We start from the raw sequence: 19306 nt of genomic DNA, 5'->3' as shown, positions 1-19306 counted from the left end.
TTACCATAGTTTATATTTTGTATGTGATTCTTAAATCCAAGGTCTCGCGTGATTTACCTCAGTGTTGAGAGGCCGCGGGATTTGCACGTCCGCCATCTCTGTGTGGAGCCCGAGTTGTTGTGCGCAAAGCTGCTTGTCAACAAACCCGAAGAGTGAGACTCGTTACGCTGAAGTGGAGGCTCAGCTGTGCCTCGGTGTTCCCCGTCTTTTCCCAGAGAAGACTTTCATGTGAAAGGAGGCTACGGCGGGGAATAAGTCAGACATGTCAAATCTAAGTAAAGGCGGCACTAAGAAAGACACCAAGATGAGGATACGAGCCTTTCCTATGAGTATGAGCGGCGGATAGACGCTCAGAGCCGGCGAGTTCGTCACTCGAGCACCGGGGATTTAAAGTGACAGGCCTGCGTGGACAAATCTTTTTGCGTGTACTCTCTGTGCTTGTAAAACTTAAGCATAATCAAATAACCATCATGTTTCATCATAGTTTAATTTAGTGGTGTAGTGACAAGCATAGTTGCTTGTGGTTTTGGGCCAAGTTTATAATAAGTCAGGTCAACGAGCTTGTTAGACGCCTAACTCGTTTATAGAATTAAGTAAAAACATAAAAATGCGTGGTTTTGTTATCGCACAGACAGTGTAGAGTTTCCTCTAAATAAATAGCATGTATTATCAACAATAAATGCTAATTTTGCTTTCAATCAAACGGCCTGAACCAAATTGACATAGTTAACACGGAAACCTTTATTGTGGATTCTAGAAATAACGCCTGTGGGAGTTTAATTGTCTGTCTTGACTTTACGTTTGCTGTATGCATGTTTTACGTCACACATGGCAGGAGCGTGTTTGTGTGTGACGTCACACGTGGTTTGTGTAAAACGACGTCCATGAAGCACGTAGAACCCGACAGTAACAGCAGATTTATTTAAAAATATGTCTGTTGGTTTCTGTTTATTCTTTATAATTAATTGATATTTCACAATCGTTCATTGGTTATGGACGGTGACAACTCACTCAGTGAATATAAAAATGAAACGACTGGAGAAGATATAAATGTAAGAGAGTGGTAACGCTTGATAGAAACATTGAGTGCGTTTACATCCACAGTGTTACCTTGATTATGCTTAATAAACTGATAAGACGTGGGATCATGTAAACACGTAAACGGTTTTCTGTTATCGGGAAAGCCCATAAACAGCGTAAGTTAGCCAAAAACGACCGACACAGTTAGTTTTTTGCTCATTACCCCGATTTCTTCTTACATGTAAACACATTAACCGGCTTTCTCGCAGTTTTGTTCATGTGCGCATGTCTCCGCATGTGAAAGTTAAACGTCACAAACGGAAGTAAGCGTAAAGCAATGCGTAAAAGTCCGCACTCAACTAGTGCAGTTGGCAAATAAACTCTGAAAATATAAGTTCGTGTTACAGGTTCTGCAGACATGAGAAGAGATACAACAGTATAGCTTTAAAGTGATTCCCGCCGGCTTTTTAAATGACTAGACGTACTATAGGCGGTGACGTCACTGCCTGCGGAAACCTGACAAATCTCCAAATCTCATGTTAACGCTGTTATTTGCATAGTGTTTGCATGTAAACAGGTTTCTATAAAAAGCAGATTTTTAATAGATATCCTCATGTAAACGCACTCAGTGTTTGTACGTGATGGTCTGTTGTTATTCTCAACATTTTGTGGTTTATGTCTTGTTAGCAAAGGCTTCTGTGTGGCAGCATTTGAATTATTACATCCTTTGTGGTACATACTTTAATGTACCACCATGTATAAATATCATTGCATGAGATAACATGTGCATCTACAGATGCATTTTTGAGCCATTTCCTCAATACTTTCTTTGATCAAGTTTTCACATGTCCTAGCAGTGTAACAACTGATGTAGTTTATCACTTCATTTGTATGTCTCACTAACATTTGACAGCCATAAAGCTTCACACCACTTTTTTACTGTAATTAACCCTCATGTGGTTAAAAAAGTGCCATTATAAAAACGCAACCGTTAATTCATTGTTGTGATATGTAACCCACTCTGTGAAAACTGTTAAAAATGTTGTCAAAATTTTTATTTTTTGTGATTTACTTTTTGTGATTAACATGTGTCTACTTAAAGAGCATTCTGTTAAAATATAACCTTGATATCATTGACCTTGTTTACATGCACCCTCATAATGTGATTATAATGGGATTTTGGCAATATTTTGATTATACTTTACCTCATGTAAACACAATACTTTGATAAAAAATAATGCGATTAAGTTGGACTTTCAAATACGGAGCCCCTAAGGTAGGGCTGCGCGTGGTATCGTATGCGATTTATCGTGCAGCCCTACCCTAAGGGGACATGGAGCAAAATTAAATAACGTTTAGTTTCGCATGCGCCTGAAAACTATCGCGTGCTCACGTGAAACTTTCGCGTTTCAAAACGAAACGAAAGTTTTACATGAGCATCCAAACTAAACTTTAAAAAAAATTCTGCATATGAAGGTTTCACGTGAGCACATGAAACTAAACTTTTGATTTTTTTGCTCCAATGTCACCTTAGAGGCTCGGTAGTCAAAAGATTAATCGCATACAAAAAAAGTTGTGTTTGCGTAATATATTTGTGTGTGTATTATGTCTAATTATTATTAGTAGGCTATATAAATACAACCATACATATTTTATGGTGTTTTTATTTATTTATTTACTTTTTTATGTAAATATAAAATCTATTGACCGACCTACCTACCTTACCTTACCTTACTCTGATTATTAGAAATAATAGCATAATTGGTCAACTTGTAAACGTAGCCAATGACAGAGTTGGAAATCAAACTTTGATGCTTCATCATTAGATCATGAGACTTTAGTCTGGATTTCACAGACAGGGTCACATACATATATTTAGTGACCTGTAGGTTAAGTGTTTTCCTGATTCGTTCAGAGAACTGACACAGAAGCAGTGCTGTTGAATAACAAGGATGGAAACAATATGGTGTTTTTTTTTTTAATCATTCCTCACCTTAATTTTCTCTTAGATGACCATGGATGAGAAATATGTCAACAACATCTGGGACCTCTTGAAAAATGCCATCCAGGAGATCCAGAGGAAGAACAACAGTGGGTTGAGCTTTGAGGAGCTCTACAGGAATGCCTACACCATGGTACTGCACAAACATGGAGAGAAGCTCTACACAGGCCTGAGGGAAGTGGTTACTGAACATCTCATCAATAAAGTAAGCGCCTTTGGTCAGAGAGAACAAAAATTTGAGTGTAGATGAAGAACAGTTCATGAACCGTACTATGTGTTTAGGCATGTGCTGGTATTAAGTATTCATGTTGCTGTAATTGATGAAGCTTTTATTATCACAGTGTTGAATTGCATCACAAAAACAAGTTGCTAAAGTTGCCCATTCGTACTCACTTTTGCAGTACAATAGTGTAATCAAAACACAGACAAATACACATGTAACCTCACAATCATGGCTTGATATTTAAATGAACATTATTTACTGACACATCACTTATTTTATAAATAATTACAGGTCAGTGTCAGCAAAACAATGGCACTGTAATTTATGTTTTTTTTTATAGCAAGCTAATATAGCTAAATAGACCTTTAAAAACAGCACAGTGTGACAAGAGACAATTTTATTGAAGGGCTGTGCAACTAATCGTTTTTCAATTTCGATTTTTGCACCATTCGATTGCAAAAACAAGATAATCGAGGTAATTCGAAAACTATTCGTGGCACACATTCTGTTTGTGTCATTTCGTTTTGTGTTATAAATCCAGTTCGTCATAAGCAGCTGCGCAGTCCAAACACAAAGTAGTAATCCTTATGTATTTGTTAAGTTTTATGCGTTTCAAGCTAGCAGAGACAAACTATCCCTCTTATTTAAAATATAGTCAGCTGCATTGTGGCATTTACTACAAAGCCGTAGTTCATCGACAAGATGGGCAATATCATGTTCATAATCGCGGATGAATCGCCTGTGATTATGAACGTGATATTGCCTAGCTTGTCGGTGAACTACGGCTCTTTGTTAGCCTGGCTAACACCGGACCAGTCTCATGAGTCGCGGTCTGTGAACCACATGTTCATTTTCTCGTATTTGAGGCGTGGGTTACGAATGCCCAGAGCCGTTTATTGGGCGCTACGAATGTCTATCAAATGCGTCCGTACGTAGCTCATAGCCAATCGGTGTGTAGCATAGACGTCGTCATCGTCTTGCTGCCCCCTCCCCATTCTGTGATTGCTTCCCTATGCCATTTATTGGGTGATTTGAATGTCTATCAAATGCGTCTGTACGTAGTTCATAGCCAATCGATGTGTCGCATAGACGTCATCATCGTCTTGCTGCCCCCTTCCCATTCTGTGATTGCTTCCCTATAACTTTTATTGAGTGCTACGAATGTCTATCAAATGCGTCTGTACGTAGCTCATAGCCAATCGGTGTGTCGCATAGACATCGTCTTGCTGCCCCCTTCCCGTTCTGTGATTGGTTCCCTATTTCAGGCGAAAATTTGGACCATGGTTTCCATACTAGATTTGCAGAGTTAATAAATTTGAGCCCAAGGCAGCATGGGAAACCCAGGCTAGCTCTTTGTAGTAAATGCCGCTCCATCTGAAAGCAGGTGATGGTGATTTAGTACCAATCACAGAACCGGCTTTACTGATAAGATGCGCAAGATAATTGCATGCGATTAATCGTGCAGCCCTAACTACCACACACTTTTACTGTTGTGATGCATTACCGAACACCGGCACATGTCTAGGTGGGATGTATTGCAGGTGTTAATTCATCCTCTTTGCTGGCTTGATATGAAGCAGGGTTTACTGAATTTTGTTGTCCCCTCAAAGGTACGAGAGGATGTACTGAACTCTCTGAATAACAACTTTTTGCAAACACTGAATCAAGCCTGGAATGACCATCAGACCGCTATGGTGATGATCAGAGACATCTTGATGTACATGGTGGGTCCTTAGTGTTGTTTTGATTTTGTTAAAAAAAATTGTTTGATTGATGGTTGTGTCAGCTTTCACTCATTTTCTACCCCTCTTTTCTTAGGATCGGGTGTATGTACAGCAAAATAATGTAGAGAACGTCTATAATCTCGGTCTCATCATCTTTAGAGACCAGGTGGTTCGATATGGTTGCATACGAGACCATCTTAGACAGACCTTACTTGACATGATTGCCCGTGAGAGGAAAGGCGAGGTGGTGGACAGGTGGGTGTCTATTTTCTTTTAACATACACGGTTTGCTGTGCTGTAGTGTAGTGTATCAAGTACCATTGGCATCAAACTGTATAGGTTTTGTATCCTATGTACACACAAACGGCACATTTGATGTGTATAAGCTGTACACAATGTTCACTTGAACATGCAGCTTTTCTTTCTGAAGCAAACAAAGTTTTTCCTGCTCCCTGGCACGCAAGAAATTTCAGGGCCTAGGCAGAAGGTTGGGTCGTGACAGTGTTGCCAGCTGCCCTTAGAGTAAATCAGCTTCTGTTTTTGTCCACCAATCCAGTAGCTTGTCATAAATTAGTAAAAAAAAACTGCACTGTAGTTTACTAGTTCTTGCACTAGATCTCTTTGTCAGGTAAATGAGTTTTATGCATTTCTCAAACACAGTCAATTCTGATGTGCGTTAACACTTGTACTCAGGCAGATATAATTATGGATCAGACCAATAGCACACAGGAGACAAAATGATGGTGAAATAACTTGAGTTTATTGAATAATCTAAGATTCAGCAGTTTTTTTTATATCAAGCAGACAGTGGAAATGTACTGCTTTAAAACACATTGCCTTTTAAAAACCTTGAGATTGAGACATTCCCTTATCTGTTCTTCTGAAGACAATACAGCACCCAACATAAAATAATCAGATCGAAAGTAATGTAAAATGAGAAAACATTTCATTTTAAATGCACATATGAATAAGAATAAAAATAAGAAGTGAAATACAACACGGATATATGCTTTTACTCTTGAGTTAGTATTTCAGTCATCTCAGATAATACACGGACATACACATTGCTTTTAAACGTGTTAGAGGCGTGCAAATTGATTCATAAAGGCTTATATATATATATATATATATATATATATATATAATGCAAACATATATTTTGAAATATAAAAATGTATACGAGAATCAGATATTCATTTCCTAACAAACGTGTGTGTTCATACACGCCGATTTCTTTTTCCGCCAGTGGGTGCTCATCACAACGTCAACAGCAGACGTTGTGGAGCGCCCAAGCACTTAAAAAAGAAAGATGAAAGCAGCGTGTTTTCTGAGTGGTTTTACAAATGAAATGTGAAGCGCCCCTTATTAAGCTTTTTCATCAAAGCATTGTAGGAATTGCAACTCATAAAATCCACCAATCAGACTGTCTAATATATCTTTACAGAGAGTATGTATCTTTTTGTTATATTTTAAAATTTTATGCAATTAGATAAAATTAGAAAAAGGCATTTATACTGAATGAAATATTGTAATGTCATAGTAAAAACCTTTTTACCAATGAACAACTATTTAGCCAAACAAAAAGTTGTTTTGAAATATGTTTGTCAGACAATATTTTCATGCAGTATACATTATTAGCCATCATATACAGCCTGGTTTGTTATTCTCTTGTGTCGGATTGCTTTGGCGATCTCAAACTGATTTTTTGGTGCGTATCCGAGCGTGTTCAGTGTTATCCTGTAGCTCAATGGTAGAGCGTTGCATTAGCTGTGTAATTGGTTGTGGGTTCAAACCCAGGGAACACGCATAATGAGAAATTGTATACCTTGTAGTGCACTATAAGTCACTTTGGATAAACACCAATACGAGTGCTTTGTCTGTTTCATTGCAAAAAAAATTAAAAAGGCAACTTGATTCTGTATTTGCACGCCATTTAAGATAAAGCTATGGAAGTGTTGTGCTTCTTGAACAGTGTTAAAATACTGAATTGAGTATCTTGCCTAGTTTTGTGCTTGAATATTTTAATATTTTTTTTATTGAAGTACTTTACTAAGAGTTTAAATGTATTTGCCTAAGACGTATGCAAACGTTTGACAGTAAAAGAGATAGGTCACCTAAAAATGAAAATTTTGTCGCTTAGAAGTGACACTCACCTTCCATAATAGTATTTTTTTTTTGCCTACTATGGAAGTCAGTGGTGCTCCTGTTTCCTGCTTCGTTACAAATATCTTCATTTGCGTTTAGCAGAACAAAGAAATTTGTAACAGATTAAGGGTGAGTAAATAATGACTGGGGTAATTAAATAAATTGGGGTGAACTATCCCTTTAACTGTAGGTGATAATGCATAATACGGAAATTCAGTCATCATCTATTAGTAAGCTTAACTGAATAGTTATTTTTTATAATTTAACTGTTCCTGTTCCTTAGTAAGGATTGTTAAATCTTTTTTTATCTTGATGTAGAGGAGCAATCCGTAACGCTTGCCAGATGCTGATGATTTTGGGCTTGGAGGGACGTTCAGTTTACGAAGAGGACTTTGAGGCCCCATTCTTAGAAATGTCTGCAGAGTTTTTCCAGGTTTGTAAAGCTGATTTACTTGAATTATAAACTTGACAATATTAGTATTAAACACTTCACTTGGTATAATCAAAATGAGACCATAACAGAGAGAACATTTCATCATAAATTAAAAGAAGTTTAACCAAAAATGAACTGTTGCCCCAAATCCTGTTATTCAGTGTTTTAAAATGACATGAAATATTTTCACACGCATATATCCTTTTATGTTAAACTATTGATTTTAAAATACATTTTTTGTTTTCCATTTAATTCAACTTTATTAATTTGTTGTCATGTTTTACATTATCAGATGGAGAGTCAGAAGTTTTTGGCTGAGAACAGTGCGAGTGTATACATAAAGAAAGTGGAGGCTCGAATAAACGAGGAGATTGAACGTGTGATACATTGCCTGGATAAATCCACGGAGGAGCCGATTGTAAAGGTGGTGGAGAGAGAGCTCATCTCCAAACACATGAAGACCATTGTAGAGATGGAGAACTCCGGCCTGGTGCACATGCTCAAGAATGGAAAGACAGAAGGTGCGCTATTCAGATTTAATGTGAAGTTGTATGTTTAAGTGTTTATCATCTGTGGTATAGTAATCAGTACCAAATGAAAGGTTGTTTTAAACCTTTTGTCATGTAATCTGCTATATTGTAATAAGCTGTTTAGGGCCAATGGACTGAAAGAGGAAAGATCCCATTGTTTCCCTGAGTTTTTTTTTTTAGTTGTTGGGGTGTTTGTTAGCCATTAACATGCTTAAAAAGAGCCATGTATCTAATAAGGCACCATATTAGGTCAGTTGCATTTTAGCTAGATACCTTTTTGAGGACCTTGCCCAACACTAGTTTCTTGTTTTGCAAAACTATCCACAAGACTTCAAAGGTAAGATATAATGACCTGTACATTAGAGATGTATCGATCGACCGGCCAGAGACTGGAATTGGACGATTTTACGCATGATCAGACGGACCGGTAAATAATTTAATTCCGTACCCGGAAACGTGATCCGTTTTACATAAAGAATGTGCCTTTTACTCCCATGCCTATATTAATTCCCGCCCTGCATCCGCAAATGACACATTGATATTAGGGATGCTCCGATCGATCGGCCGATCATGCTTGCTATGTTTCTCAATGAATTACGGTGAAATGCCGCTACATCCAAAAGCCAGGGGGCGCTCTCGTGCAGAAACTCAAAATGCGCTGTAGACGAAGAACAATACACACGCAGCTGTGATGACACGCAGCTCCATGAAATGGCTGAAGGATATATTTATATTTCTGTTGTTCAAACCTTTTCAGGTATTTTCATGATAATAAAGAATATGTTTAATAATTATGTTTGACGAGGGTTGCTTTTTCAAATGCATGTTATAAACGACTCAAACTAACAGTGATTTTAGATCGATAAGGACTTACTGATCAAAAGCCGCAGTACATGAAATAGCTGTAATAAGATCGGCTGTCCGATTCAGAATAGTGATCTGGAACGTATTATTAGTGGAGATCAGCATTGATCGGAGCATCCCTAATTGATATTATTCTACCAGTTCACCTGCTCGTTTGCAGGGCTCTGCTCAGGGGTGCCTCAAACAACGATATAAATCGCTGCTGAACCACCATAGGACGATGTACTTTACGATGAACTAGCTTTTCACGACTGTTTCCCGAAAACATAGTAATGTTCGTTGTTTAAACTATGTTGGTTCAACAATATAGTTGATGATGTCATGTAGGGGGTGGAGTACTAATTTGTTTGTTCAGATGGATTTTAAGGCGCTTTAAGCGAATCTGTGCGATGTCACTTTCTGTTAATGTTTGAACTGTTTTCAAACAAACGGAGCGTAGCTAACTCCTCCCCCTCTCTTCCGTGCTTTCATGAACACGCCCCACCCCCAAATCCTTCTTGTCGTTTATTGTCAGGAACACTTTGTTATGTTTCGTGTTGGTAGGTTTGGCCACTTTGTTTTTATTGCAGTTTGTGGTGACTGGGCTGTCTACAGAGATCGCGATTTTTTTACAGTTTGATCATCGGTCAGGCAGCAAGCAGATAGTGAGGAGATGTTTGCTGTATGTAACAAAAATGTTTTGTGGTCTAAAACGCGTGAATTCGCTTAGAGCACCTTTAATTCAGATTATTGCTGTGAATAACGTACATTGCATCTAAAGACTGCTTTTGTTGTCGTGTTTTACTTTTCCGTAGTTAAATTTCAAGATATTTCATTCATTCGCAAGTTTTCTTCTACGTGACTCATCACAGGGATTCCACAGGGTCTTAGGGGTTGTGCACACCAAAACTTTTAAACGAGGCTGAAAACGCCTGGACAACGTCGAATGCCAGCTGTTTTTCAGCTGAGTGCCAGATTTCTTCAGCTAAGCGCTTTGGTAGCTCTGATACGTCAGCTGTGAGACAGTTGGTTGTTGTTATACTTGTCCCGCCCCTCCTCCACTGTGGTTGGATGACTGAGAACTGACATTGACGAGCGGAGCTTTTTTACCCAATGTTGAATATTTTTCAACTCTCAGAGCTGAGCGTGGAAAACCGCCGGGTGCCGGTTTTCAGCGCGGAAGAAACTGCTAGCTGCTGGCTTATTTAAAAAACCGGCGAGCTTCCATTGGAAACAATTGAAAACATGCGCTGGCCGTGGGCGTAAAATTTTTGGTGTGTTTGTAGCTCTGTGCTAAAATCTGCAAAAAATCTGTGCTAAAATGTGCAAAAATTGGTATTGGCAGGACACAACTACAGAAAAATCTGATTCGGTAAAGAAAATTGCAATCGATGCATATCTACTGTACATAATTGGACAGTGCAGTGTTTCCAAACTTTTTTTTATAGAGGCTCCACATCTGTGTATTTTTGATGACATGTGGACCTACAATTCCTTCCATATTATGACTGTGTGGGGAAAATTATTATTGGATTTATTGGAATGCTACTTTTTTATCTGCATTTGTAGCCAGTTGTTGCCAAAACCTTAATGTTATTCCTCCAACCTCTCAGTGTTTTGAAGGTCACCTCTCTCATAATTTCATATCTGTTGCTGTTTTAAATGCGTATTTTAAACTTTATGGTAATATGACATTAATGCTGTTTTTTGGGTGTGTGCGCACACAGATCTGGCCTGCATGTACAAGTTGTTCAGCAGGGTGCCAAATGGCCTAAAGACGATGTGTGAGTGTATGAGCTCTTATCTGCGAGAGCAGGGAAAAGCTTTGGTGTCTGAGGAAGGAGAGGGGAAGAATCCAGTCGATTACATTCAGGTACAACATCTCCTCAACCACCTAAAAGAGATCACATCAAATGAGGAAAGACCCTTTACATTAAAATCTTGTTTCTCATCTCTTTTTATTTGTTTTTAGGGTCTTTTAGATCTGAAGTCACGGTTTGATCGTTTCCTTCAAGAGTCCTTTAATAACGACCGCTTGTTTAAGCAGACTATCGCAGGGGACTTTGAGTACTTTCTGAACCTCAACTCCCGTTCACCTGAGTATCTCTCACTGTTTATAGACGACAAGCTAAAGAAAGGAGTTAAAGGGTTGAGTCGCTTTCTGCTTACCAAATCTTGCACGGGGAAACATTTTTATTCGTTTAACTAACCAGAAGTCACCTTGGGGCTGGATTACACTACACAAATTGAGCACTGATTTTCAAGTCTGTGCCATAGCCTGTAAAAAATATGGACATAGATTACTTGCGGGATTTAAAGAGCCAGTAAGATGCCAATTTTAAGCGTCCCATCACTGTTTATATGTCCCGGACAACAGGTTTAAATGCACGCAAGGTCAAAAAACACTGTAATTTTCTCAAAATATACATTTAAAATTACCCTATTTTTCAGAGATCCCCAAACGATTCGTGTGAAGCCGTTCAATGACTCAGTCTGCCTAAACCCCACCTTTCAGTAGCCTACTCTGCTCTGATTGGTCAACTGACAGAGTCTCCACACAGACCACAGATCAGTGGCACAGACCAACAATAGTGCAACATGTATTGACCTAGTGCTAATATGATTTACTGTTTATGTAAGCTAACCGGGTCTTAGCAAAACCGTAAGTGCACATGCGCTAGCCGCTTGCTAACGTGACTCTCTGACAGTATATTAAGAGTTTAAAAAACAACATCAATACACATCATTCATCATTAGTCCAGGTTATAAAAACGAAGACAGACATTAACATTTTTACACTCATTTAAGCAAGTATGTAGTAGGGCTGGGCGATGTGGCCCAAAATAAAAATCCCTGATTTTTTCACAAAAAATCCGATTTACGATTTAAATCGATTTTTCCCCCCTACTGAAAAATCATTCTGCAGATTGCAAAGAAATTGTTCAAAACAAGTTTTTAACTTTATTTCCACAGTATGGGGACCATATCTTTAGCAATGTACATTGCGACTGCATCTGTGATCATTTTTCCAACTGCCCCCTTCTTATCATACTGGATAGGTACTGGTGATGCGCAGGTCAGGATTTTTTTTCAACCCGCAGGTCCCACTTTTATGAAAAATTTGGCCCGCCTCGCACCACTGTATGTATGTTTCCAACCCGCCTGTGACAGACATTAACATTTTTACACTTATTTAAGCATGTAGCTAAATCATACTTACATGTTGTGGTTAGGAGACGCATGTTGTTCCAAATAAAATGGTTACTGAACCATCTTTCATTGCCAAACGTCTAGTAAATTTCTCTGTGAAAAAGTAATTTTAACCACTGATTTTTTACAGCCAAACGTTTAGTATATCCCTCCTTGAAAAAGTAATTTTAACCACAGATTCTTCATATCTTGTAAATACTCCTTTGGTAGTAAAAACAACACAAACTGACAACACAGTGTGATATAAGGTTTACACACTAACTAGCTGTGGGCAGGTCATAGTTTTCGTTTCTCCCACGGGCAAGGCTGTAGACGGAGATTATTATGCAAAGTGTTAGTATTACGTGGATAAAGTCAGGCAGGAGATTCAATCCATATGACGACTCGTTTCAGCGATTCAGAGTCAACTCCCTACTTTAGAAGCCAATAACTTTATTAATCGTGCACTTTTTGGTTCAACTACTTTGCACATTGTTTACATTGATGACAGCTACATGACACACTGCAATACAAGTCATTTTTGATTTTGGTTCTGTGTGGCTCTTTAACTTCGCGTCATGCGAATTTTCCGCTCCAGTTGAATATTTCGGCAATTGCCCCGCCCAGTTCGCGTCGTCCGCGAAATCATGTCGATTTGCATCTCTGCATTGACTTTGAATGTAATCTGCTCACACAATTAATTAATTTCGCTTCTGGTGTGCACGCAGCATAAAATTATCAGAATAATGACAGTGACAAACCCGAAAAAAATTGTAATGTTAAATATTGTTTATTTCAATTAATTTAAGAAAAATATAATTTTTTGTTTTATTAACTTGTTTTTTATTCATAAAGGGTTGACAGAGCAGGAGGTGGAGTCCATCTTGGATAAGGCAATGGTGCTGTTCAGGTTTATGCAGGAGAAGGACGTGTTTGAGCGCTACTACAAACAGCACTTGGCCAGAAGACTTCTAACCAACAAGAGCGTCTCTGATGACTCGGAGAAAAACATGATCTCAAAGCTAAAGGCAAGAACATCTTCTGTATATCGGTGGGTTAGTTTGCTCATAATGCAAATGTTTGTTTGATCGAATGTCGTTGTGTTTCTCGTTCCACAGACCGAGTGTGGCTGTCAGTTCACATCAAAACTGGAAGGAATGTTCAGGGACATGAGCATATCTAACACAACCATGGATGAGTTTCGCCAGCATCTTACAACAACAGGGGTAAAATAAAGCGAGAGGAACTACAAATGATCTGGTTTTGATTCTTTGGTGCTCATTTTTTTATATTCTTATTTATTAGGTATCTTTAGGTGGTGTTGATCTCATAGTGCGGGTCCTAACAACAGGATACTGGCCCACCCAGTCAGCAACTCCCAAATGTAACATCCCTCCTTCACCAAGACATGCGTTTGAGGTCTTTCGAAGGTGTTAATTCTAATTTGTCTTCTCGTTTGTGTGGTTAGTCTTGAGGTTTTGTCTAGATGTTTGTGTTGACAGCCTGTGACCCGTCTATAATTGCAGGTTTTATTTGGCCAAGCACAGCGGCAGGCAGCTCACGTTGCAGCATCACATGGGCTCTGCGGACCTCAATGCCACATTTTATGGGCCAATCAAAAAGGTTTCTACACTAGTAACACTAGTTATCATAGATCAAATGGGGACCAGTTGTATCATCGTCATCCTGGGTTCTTCTTCCTACAGGAGGATGGGTCAGATATGGTGGGTGGAGCTATGGTTACAGGCTCTAATGCTAGAAAACACATCCTGCAGGTTTCCACATTCCAGATGACGATACTCATGCTCTTCAACAACAGAGAGAAGTCCACATTTGAGGTATAGTACATATACATATATTGGGTCATAAAGTCTAAACCTGGGGTTCATTCTTTGTATAGTCGTTGGCATTACTGGTTTTCAGAGGCTTTGACTTGGTTCCTAAACACAACTGGCTATTTTCCCCATGCAAACTTATATGGTGCAATCTACTTTTTCATGTTGCTAGATTACTCTGCAGATGTTTTATGAGTACACGAATAGCAAAGCAGTGTAATGAAATCTGTAGTTTATGACCATTCAGAACAGAAAACTGTTGACATCATTAGATGTTAAACTGGTCACCAGGTTTGATCAGATTATATACACTTTTGCTGATAGGTTTTAGTGTTTAATTATGAATTAATGTTAGCTGTAATGTACTGTCATTGTATCAAATTCACCCGAAATGTAATTTATTTAAATGGGTAATGTATATTTACTAGGGCTGTGTCACCAACAATTTCCCGATACGAACTGTATCCCAATACAATGCCACGGTATGATACGCATCACGATACAAGACCATTTTGAATTACATTTTTGTTCAGAGTTTATTAACATTATTATGGCAAGGTGTGCAGATGGTGTGCGCACGAGACCTTAAAAAATGTGACCAGAATAATTTATGTACTTTTATATGATTTATTCAAGCCTTTCTTTATATCATTTACTAAATAGGATTTAGAATGTAATTAGTAACTAGTAATTAATTACTTTTTGAGTAATGTACCCAAAACTGTTCACAGATCACATGCGTACTTTCATGCAGATCAACTGCGATTCGTCATGCTACCTTCAAACGTGCATCGAAATCGATAAGCAAGGTATCTGTATCGATGCGCGCATCATCAGGAGTTCATGACGGTGTATTGTCGTATCGATATTTTAAACAGAGCACTAATATTTACTGCTCCTTAACAAAGAAATTAGCTGGAGAAATTTTAAGAGATCATATAAAACTTAACAAATCCTTAGCTACTCAATTTGTAATCTAAGACGTAAAGTTTAAAATTTTTGAGATGCAAGGATTTGAAAATCTGGAACTTGAGATTGCAAAAACCTAAATATTGAGAAAATCGCATTTAGTCCAAATGAAGTCCCTATACAGCAACACATATTACTAATTAAAAGGTTTGTGATCTAAAAAGAAGAATATGTAGGTTTTCTGAGACTATATGAAATATTTTCTTTGTCTTTCTTTATCATTTATGCAAAGCTGTTTTGAAACAATGCAACAGTGTTGTTGCTACTGTAACATGTCTAAATAGTAGGGATGTAACGGTATCAAAAATTCACGGTACGGTGGTATTTCGGTATGATGCCCACGGTACGGTAATTATTGAAACTTTGCAGGAAGGAAAAAACAAATGAAGACTTGGAAAAACTGCCATAACTGTTTATTAAACAAGAACATTACAATGTACAAAGTGTAGTGTTTACAATTTTCTTAAAAGGACAAAAAAAATTAAGTTTCAGTTTAGTTTGTCGACTTTAAACAACTCCCAATCAGTCAGGTTTTAAGAATTGAGTGACTCCCTCAATTGACCTAGTTTTTATTATTATTAAAATTAATGCTAATGCTTAGTACTCCTATGAAAGCAACGGTTGTGATTGTAGAATCAAGAAAAGATGATGGGTTTTAAGATGGGTCAATTCCTGAAAACAAAAACAACCCAGTAAAAAATGAAAATTGCTTGCTTATTGGAGCTGGACTTAGAGCTGAGGTCAGCTCACTTAATACAGGGACGCGTTTCCCAATCGGAAGTCTGCAGCCTCTATGGGTCGCATTTGTAGGCTGCATACGTAATAAAGACCGTCTTATTTCAAAATATTAACATTTTTCAAGTTGACTATTATTCTTATTTAATCGTATATTATTGTAACACGCTTATGACTTGCGAATGTAATACTCAGTTAACTTAAATACACCAGGCGTGTAATGACGGATGCAGCCTGCATATGCCACCTAAGGAGGCTGCAACCTTCTAATTGCGAAACGGCATACACACTCTGCTCATTCACTGATTTACTCACTCGTTTTTTGAATGTCCATCACATTTTGTCCTTTCTCGTTTCTTGTCACAGCGAACGCGAACTTTTTCGACACATCAGATTTAAAATTCGTGTTTCTTTTGCTTCCGCCATTGCCGCTCCACTTGTAGAGAGGTGTCAGAGTAGCATGCATGGGATTATGGGAATTGACGTTCCCGCGTCCCTCCACTCGCTCCACTTGGCCGGAAAAGAACTACACGTGTTGCCCGGAAGACCTAACGTTTTACCGATCATGTGACCACGGTGGTACCGGGAAATGTTTCTATCGCAATACCACGAAATTTATAATACCGTTACATCCCTACTAAATTGTCTAATGTATCAAAAATGTAATGTTAAAATTATACCCCAGTATATTATTTCATAATGATGGTATTACTCCTTTGCTCATCACATCTGTGTATTGACTCTAAGGGCCCTATTTTAACGATCTAAAGCGCACAGTCTAAAAGGGTGTGTTTGAATCCACTTTTGCTAATTTAACGGCAGGAAAATTTGGTTTGTGCGCCTAGCGCACAGTCTAAAAGGGTTGTTCCCATTCTTGTAGTGAGTAATGGGTGTGTTACGATCGTAACGTGCAATAAACCATTTCCCCTTTAAAAGCCAGTTGCGCTCATGCCATGCCGATTTCCTATTTAGATGGCGAAATTTTTAAACTTAAAATTGTTTTGTTTTAATTTGTATTGAAATTTTTCTTTTTTATCCAGAGGTACAAAGTCATCATATACAATAAATCTGTGGGGTAGCATAAAAAAATAAAAATAAATTTAATATTTGCATTTTTTAAAGCAAAACATTAAATTACTTACCAGTTTATATAGGTGAAGCAGCTCTTTATGCCTTCTAACGTCTCATAATCAATAATAATCAATCCTCATTTATGTCCAAGAGACTCAATAATAATCTTTTATATTTTAATCCTTAACGTTTGTGTGCTCTCCATGATTGTAATAAGCAAACGCGCGTTGTCGTCCCATTTATAGGCGCATATTACTAACGCGCTCTTTAAATAACAAAAACAATATTGCCCCATTGACTTTAGACTTTAGACCAGGTTTTAGTTGGTCAATGTTGTAGTCTATATCAGTTGCCTCAAAATATCAATGCGCCAACAATGTGCCTGAACACACCTCATTTTCAGACCAGCATGCCCATGGGCACCCAAATGGGTGCAAATGCATTTGCTATTTAAACAGTGTGACGCTGAAAGTGAAAATGATAACTGTTCTGGGCTGAAACTAGCAAAAAACACTTGCGTCGCGCATTGCACTGGGTGTATCATAGGGCCCTAAAGGTTTGTCATTGAAAGCAATGGGGTACCCTCCATGTCCCTTTGCATTACAAAGTGATGCAGAGTGATCCTGACCAAGCGTCAGTATATGACAAGTTGGAAGTGAGAACGTGTTGGTGATATTAATGATGTTGCTTTATTTTTATCCCCGACCTGAATTAAGTACTTTACGAAATCTTGGTATTTGGACACATTCCTCTGTTTGTTCCTTTACGACAGGAGATTCAGCAGGAGACAGATATCCCAGAGAGAGAGCTCGTGCGGGCACTACAGTCTTTAGCCTGTGGAAAGCCAACGCAGCGCGTCCTCACTAAAGAGCCGAAATCTAAAGAGATCGAAAATGGCCACGTATTCACTGTAAATGACCAGTTCACTTCCAGACTGCACAGAGTCAAGATTCAAACAGGTAACAGCTTTTTGTCTAAACCTAGTCGAGCCTAACCATCTGCTTGGCTGTAAAATCAAACTCGTCTGTTTGTCGTTTTCTGCAGTTGCGGCCAAACAGGGAGAATCGGACCCTGAGAGGAAAGAGACACGACAGAAAGTGGATGATGACAGGAAACATGAGATCGAGGCAGCCATTGTTCGCATCATGAAGTCCAGAAAAAGGATGCAGCACAATGTTTTAGTAGCAGAGGTACAGAGACTACAGTTTTATGATACATATTTATGATGAAATATATGTGCGGACATTCAGTTTTTGATCTTTTTTAATTTCAGGTCACTCAGCAGCTAAGGGCTCGTTTTCTCCCAAGTCCTGTTGTTATTAAAAAGCGTATTGAAGGACTTATCGAGAGAGAATATTTGGCAAGAACACCAGAAGATCGCAAAGTGTACACATATGTAGCATGAACAAAGAGCGAAATGAAATCGGGCATGAAAGAGCGTGTGAGTTTTCGGACTTTGCCACAAATCCGACTTGGACATTATTTTATTTCTTTAGTTTTTTTGTTTTTTATTTGTACTGGGGGAAAATGTTGAATTCTATTGGATTTATTGTGAATTGTTCACACAAGGCCTTTCACTGTATCAGGTTGAACTCTAGGCTTTCACAGAAAGTCTCAGTCTCTATAAGAGAATTAAGGTATTGTGTGCTTGCCTTTCCACCAAGAATCCCAAAACTGTGAATTAAAGTACAGGGGGGATGATTAGCCAACACGTGATGGATGCTTAAGGCTATTCATATCATTATGAGTTACCTTCCCAAACTTGTTTTTATGTCCATGTAAATGTGTTGGTGTCTGTGGCACCTTGTTGCTTGTACAGGTTGTCTGACACTTTCGGCCACTGCGTTTGATTCAAAGCATGCTTTTACTCAACAAAGAGTAACACAGTTTATAAAAAAGATGAGTTGAACGTTTTTTTTTTTATGTTTTTCTTTAACATGTCTGCCCTGGCCAATTGTAGAGGTTGACTTGAAGCTTTTTTAAAGCCCCTTAAATGTAGTTTAAACAGGAATTGGTAGGGGGTTCAGCATTATAAAAAATGGAAGCATAATATTTCAATGTGTATAAATTGTAAAATACTTATTGTACTCGATGCTGGAGTGAACTGTACAGGGCCTTGTTTTCAACATTAAATGTAGAAAAGACAAAAATAATAAAAGGATTGGCCGTTTTGGGTCAGACTGCCTGTTTCGCTCACAAAGGATCGTTTTAGGCACGGACAACTGTGTCTATTGGTGTGACAAGCTACGTTTCAACTGAAACTATTTAAAACAACGTGTTTCTAATTCAGGTACATATTATTTATGCAGTTAAAACCTAATATTAAATGCATACAAGTATTACTTTACTATTGCTGATTTAAAGGTAGTGTGTGTAGATTTTACTAGCATTTAGCAGTAGAATTGCAACCAATGGCTCAGTCCACAGCTCGCCCCTCCACAGGACAAACATGGCATCATCCGAGACAACAAAGTGACGAAACCGTTTGTCCATTTGGGGCTACTCTAAAAACATGGCGGTGCAAAATGGCAACTTCCATGTAAGGGAACCACTGTGTATGTAGATAAAAACAGCTCAGTCTAAGATA

General features: G+C 38.3%; 1 protein-coding gene across 1 annotated transcript; it reads left to right on the top strand.

The window, feature by feature from the left end:
• The first annotated feature begins 69 nt into the window (after positions 1–69).
• Positions 70–18904, top strand: cul3b (cullin 3b). Its single transcript, XM_073863538.1, has 16 exons — positions 70–329; positions 3034–3227; positions 4856–4969; positions 5064–5224; positions 7433–7547; positions 7840–8068; positions 10648–10793; positions 10893–11073; positions 12971–13137; positions 13228–13335; positions 13415–13539; positions 13636–13732; positions 13816–13947; positions 17492–17678; positions 17764–17909; positions 17993–18904. The coding sequence occupies exons 1-16, from the start codon at positions 263–265 to the stop codon at positions 18122–18124; spliced, it is 2301 nt and encodes a 766-aa protein (XP_073719639.1). The 5' UTR covers positions 70–262; the 3' UTR covers positions 18125–18904.
• Positions 18905–19306: the final 402 nt, after the last annotated feature.

Source organism: Misgurnus anguillicaudatus, chromosome 24 (assembly GCF_027580225.2).
Source record: "Misgurnus anguillicaudatus chromosome 24, ASM2758022v2, whole genome shotgun sequence".
NCBI classification, from domain to species: Eukaryota; Metazoa; Chordata; class Actinopteri; order Cypriniformes; family Cobitidae; genus Misgurnus; species Misgurnus anguillicaudatus.
This window is presented reverse-complemented; position numbering and strand designations above follow the sequence as displayed.

Bases quoted from the DNA above. Each gene is read 5' to 3' on its own strand.
- cul3b (XM_073863538.1), top strand. From the start codon at position 263: ATGTCAAATCTAAGTAAAGGCGGCACTAAGAAAGACACCAAGATGAGG. The intron at 330-3,033 runs GTATGAGCGGCG...TCTCTTAGATGA, and splicing joins GATACGAGCCTTTCCTATGA to CCATGGATGAGAAATATGTC. The intron at 13,336-13,414 runs GTAAAATAAAGC...CTTATTTATTAG, and splicing joins AGCATCTTACAACAACAGGG to GTATCTTTAGGTGGTGTTGA.